The sequence below is a fragment of the Alnus glutinosa genome, chromosome 10 (assembly GCF_958979055.1).
Source record: "Alnus glutinosa chromosome 10, dhAlnGlut1.1, whole genome shotgun sequence".
Lineage (NCBI taxonomy): Eukaryota > Viridiplantae > Streptophyta > Magnoliopsida > Fagales > Betulaceae > Alnus > Alnus glutinosa.
Genome location: NC_084895.1, coordinates 4,897,166 through 4,901,498, shown reverse-complemented (window position 1 = coordinate 4,901,498; position 4,333 = coordinate 4,897,166). Strand labels below are relative to the sequence as shown.

Genomic DNA, 4,333 nt, shown 5'->3' with positions numbered 1-4,333 from the left:
CATTTGAAAAGATTACCCCTCGTAGGAAGGATTTCATTACAAGCTCTCCAAATAAACACAATGACAACCCTTGGAATTTTCAAGCTCCAAATTCTCTTCCATAAGGAGGAAGAAGACGAGCCATTCGATGGACCGCCCTATTCTCGACTCCTGCGATCAACCTCCAGATGGTATGCACTCCGGACAAAGAAAAGGCCCAATTTGGTTCCTACCCATATCAACTGGTCCTCCTAGGATCGAGGACAAATGGGGATGCTACATATCCTCTCTACCGTTCTCGCCTGGAAGATATGCTCGATTAAAGGTATATTCCACCAATTTTGTTCCAAATTTATAATTTCCGCTAGCTTTGCATCTCTGGATAAAACCCTTACAGGATCTTGAATCTTATGAGAAACAGAAGATGGAATCCATTTATCTTCCCAAATCTTAACATTCAATCCATTCCCCATTCCCCACTCTCCACATAATCCCTTCTTCAATCAATGGTTTGGCGTTCCAAATGCTTCTCCAAGCGAAAGAAGGCCTTTTGCCTAAACTTGACATCAAGAAGCTTGACTTCGGATAATATTTCTCCTTAAGCACTCGGGCTGCAAGAGAATCTGGAAATTTCAACAACCTCCACCCCTGTTTAGCTAGCATAGCCATGTTAAAGCAATCCAGCTCTCTGAAGCACATCCTTCCAAACTCCTTCTTCCGTCCCAGTTTCTTCCATGACCACCAAGAAATTCTGTTGAAATTATCTTTAAAGCTCCACCAGAATTTACTCATCAGAGAATTAATCTCTTTAGTCAAAGTTTTTGGGAGACGGAACACACTCATTGTGTAGGTAGGGATTGCTTGAATGACTGACTTTAAAAGAACTTCCTTTCCAGCATGTGTAAGAAGCTTCTCCTTCCACCCATTAAGCTTAGACCAAATCCTGCCCTTTATATAATTAAAAGATGAAACCCTAGAACGGCCAATGAGGGTCGGTAAACCCAAATACCTTTCAAACTACTGGGAACAACCAGCACCAACCTCCTATGAGATAGCCTCCCTCACCTCCTGTTTAGTGTTCCTACTGAAAAACAGGGTAGTCTTCTCTCTATTAATCTTCTGTCCCGAAGCAACTTCATAGGTGGAAAGGACCCCTTGAAATCTCCTCCATTCTCCCATATTGGCTTTGCAAAACAGAAGACAATCATCTGCAAAATATAATTGATTAATACGAATTCCTTTTCTAGAAATAGGTATTCCGTGGATATCACCATCCATCACAGCCTTATTAATAAAAGAACACAAAGCCTCAGCACATAAGATAAACAAATAGGGAGATAAGGGGTCCCCTTGTCTGAGACCTCGGGATGGAATAAACTGACCATTAGGCCTACCATTAATAAGAATAGAAAAAGACACCGTTCTAACACAAAGGCATAATAAGATTGATCCATTGACCTGCAAAACCTAGTTTCCTAAACATTGCCTCCAAGAAGTCCCATTCTATTCTATCATATGCCTTACTCATATCGAGTTTCATCGCCATAAAACCCTCCTTACCCGAAAGCCTAGTTGCCATGGTATGAAGTGTTTCAAAACCCACTAGAACATTAGCAGTAATTAAACGGCCCGGAACAAAAGCACTCTGCTCCGGAGAAATGATATGAGGCAAAATAGATTTCAACCGATTTGCTAGCACTTTAGAAATTATCTTATATAAAACATTACAAAGACTTATAGGCCTGAAGTCAGTTAGCTGAGAAGGAGGGCTTACCTTAGGAATAAGGACAATATTTGTTGCATTCAAACTGGAGTCAAATTGGCCACCATTTTAAAAAGATAAAACTGCACAACACACATCCTTACCCACAATATCCCAATTCTTTTGATAAAAGATTGGTGGGAATTCGTCTGGCCCCGGAGATTTGAGAGGGTGCATCTGAAAAAGCGCTGCCCTTACTTCAACTTCTGAGAAAGGATGTAGAAGCCAAGCATTCATCTCCTGCATAACTTTGGGGGACACTGATTGTAAGCATTCTTCTACCCGGATTGAACCTTGAGAGGTGTATAGACTATTAAAATACCCCACAACAACCCTGCTAATATCTTTATACTTTCTCCATACTTGCCCCTGCTCATCATAAATCCATCGGATACTATTGATCTTCCTTCTATGGTTAGCCCAAGAGTGGAAGAAGGCTGTATTCCTATCCCCCTGACTGAACCAATGATGTTTTGCTCTTTGTTTCCACTTCATCTCTTCACACTCCAGCAGGTCATCAAGTTCATTTTGAAGCAATTTAATTTGATCAACACTAGAAAGTAAAGCACTTTGTTGCAATGCCATCAATTGTTCAGACTTCCTTTTAATCAAGTCCTCTACATTACCAAACTTGCGGCAACTCCACCTAGACAAAGCCTCTTGACAACCCGCCAAACTGTTCTGGATAGCCCTCATAGACACTCCCCCTTCCGCCCTATTACACCAAGCTTCTTTAATAACTTCAAAGCTCTCCCTGTCTTTCATCCAACAAGACTCAAATTTAAAACCTCTCCGAACAGCACACCTCTCAGGAGGGCACTCCTGAAACTTCACTACCATGGGGTTGTGGTCTGAAGTTCTAGTGGCCAGTATCAACACCGAGACAATGAGGAAAATGGAACACCATTCCGGGTTTGCCACTGCGCGGTCTAGTCTTTCTTTAGTATATGTGTCATCCATCCTGCGATTAGATCACGTAAAGAAAGGGCCAACGAAGCCTAAATCACCAAGTTGACACTCCTCCAGAGCTTCCCCAAATCTAACCATCTGAGCCTCCCTCCTCACTGCATATCCTTCCTTTTCCGACTGGTCTACTATTTCATTAAAGTCACCCACACAAAGCCAAGGGATCGGACCGCAGAGCTTCAGATGTCGGAGAATAGCCCAAGACTCATCTCTTTTGGAGCTGTCAGGATGACCATAGAAGCCAGTCATCTTCCAAATTGGCTGTCCCCCCATGTCCTTCACAACAGCATTAATGTGCCTTCTGGAATAATTAAAAATTTCCAAATTATCCTCCTTATTCCACAATAACGCCAAACCACCGCTCCTACCTACAGGGTCCACCACAAAAATATTTTCAAAACCAAGTCTCAATTTGATATGGTCCATATACTGCTTTGAACACAAAGTCTCCATCAAGAAAACAAAATTGGGCCTCCTTCCTTCACCATCTGGTGAAGATCCCGAACTGTCCGGGGGTTCCCAAGCCCCCGGCAGTTCCAGCTTAAGAGATTCATTTCGATTGGCGGGGCTGGAGACCAGCCACCGCCAAATCCCATTTTGTAGACTCCTCTTGAACCAACCTTCCCTTCTTGACTTGCATCTCTGCATCATCCCCACCAGGAAGAATATCTTCAATGTTTCTTTTACCCCCTTTTGCCAACCCCTGAGATTTTGACTAAATTCTGGCCCTGCGAACCCAGGTTCGAGGGTGAGCACCTTCATCTTTGGATTTTCCAGCATTATCGTCACAAGCAACAGTGGTCACACCTTCTTGCTGAAAAACCAGCTCTTGTGCCCCGCTGATCTCTGTAGCTAGCTTAAGTCCATCCCCTGTCGACTTGACTTCTTTACCCTGATCCACCTCATAATCCTTAGTCAAACCAAGCATGGAATATTGATTTTCTGCTTCCACTAAGGGTATATTTGGCAAAGAGTCCAAGTCTTTTGAATAGTCAACTTCGTATTCCTTAGTTCTGGAATCTATTAAATGCATTGAATCACCTTGTCCACTTATACTCTGATTCCGCCCCTCCACCACAGAACTCATCTCTTGTGACTTCTTTTCATCAGTTTCTCGTACAGCACACCCCTCCACACACATTCCAACACTTGATGTACCCTCCACTCTTGGAATTACCGCTTCTAGAGACCCCCATCCGGCTTCTCCCCCCTCACTTTCCTGTTCACTACTCTTCCTCCCATCACCGGAATCTCCTCCGCCAGAGTTGAACAATACACCCCTCCTCTGCCAGTCAGACCTCCCTCCACCAGTCCAGAACTGTCCTTTATGACTCCTCAGATCATCCGCTCGGAGCCATGAACCCCACTGCCTCGATGAATCCCCAGCATTCTGTCTAAAACCCCTTTTACCATCACATGACTCCTTATCATGGACAATTCTTCCACAAAAATGACAAAAATAAGGTAATTTTTCATACCTAAAACTGACCCAAACTAGTTTACCATTGAGGTCAAGGACACGACCACGTTCCAAAGGCTTGGTAATGTCAACTTCCACCCGGATTCTCAAACAACGACCCCAACCAACTCCCTCCCCAGTAACGTCCACCTCTTCCACTACACCTA

At 43.6% G+C, this 4,333-nt stretch overlaps 1 protein-coding gene across 1 annotated transcript; it reads right to left on the bottom strand.

The window, feature by feature from the left end:
• Positions 1–429: 429 nt before the first annotated feature.
• LOC133878928 (uncharacterized) lies at positions 430–2,701 on the bottom strand. Its single transcript, XM_062317490.1, has 4 exons — positions 1,846–2,701; positions 1,438–1,677; positions 1,045–1,187; positions 430–927 (listed from the first exon to the last, which is right to left on the bottom strand). Exons 1-4 carry the CDS (start codon positions 2,699–2,701, stop codon positions 430–432), a joined length of 1,737 nt encoding a protein of 578 aa, XP_062173474.1.
• Positions 2,702–4,333: the final 1,632 nt, after the last annotated feature.

What these genes read in the sequence shown, in the direction of transcription:
- LOC133878928 (XM_062317490.1), bottom strand. Translation starts at nt 2,701, where the DNA reads ATGGATGACACATATACTAAAGAAAGACTAGACCGCGCAGTGGCAAAC. An exon ending in AAAGAATTGGGATATTGTGG is followed by an intron (nt 1,678 to 1,845) that starts GTAAGGATGTGT and finishes TAATTTCTAAAG; the next exon opens with TGCTAGCAAATCGGTTGAAA. An exon ending in GTAGGAACACTAAACAGGAG is followed by an intron (nt 928 to 1,044) that starts GTGAGGGAGGCT and finishes AATTATATAAAG; the next exon opens with GGCAGGATTTGGTCTAAGCT.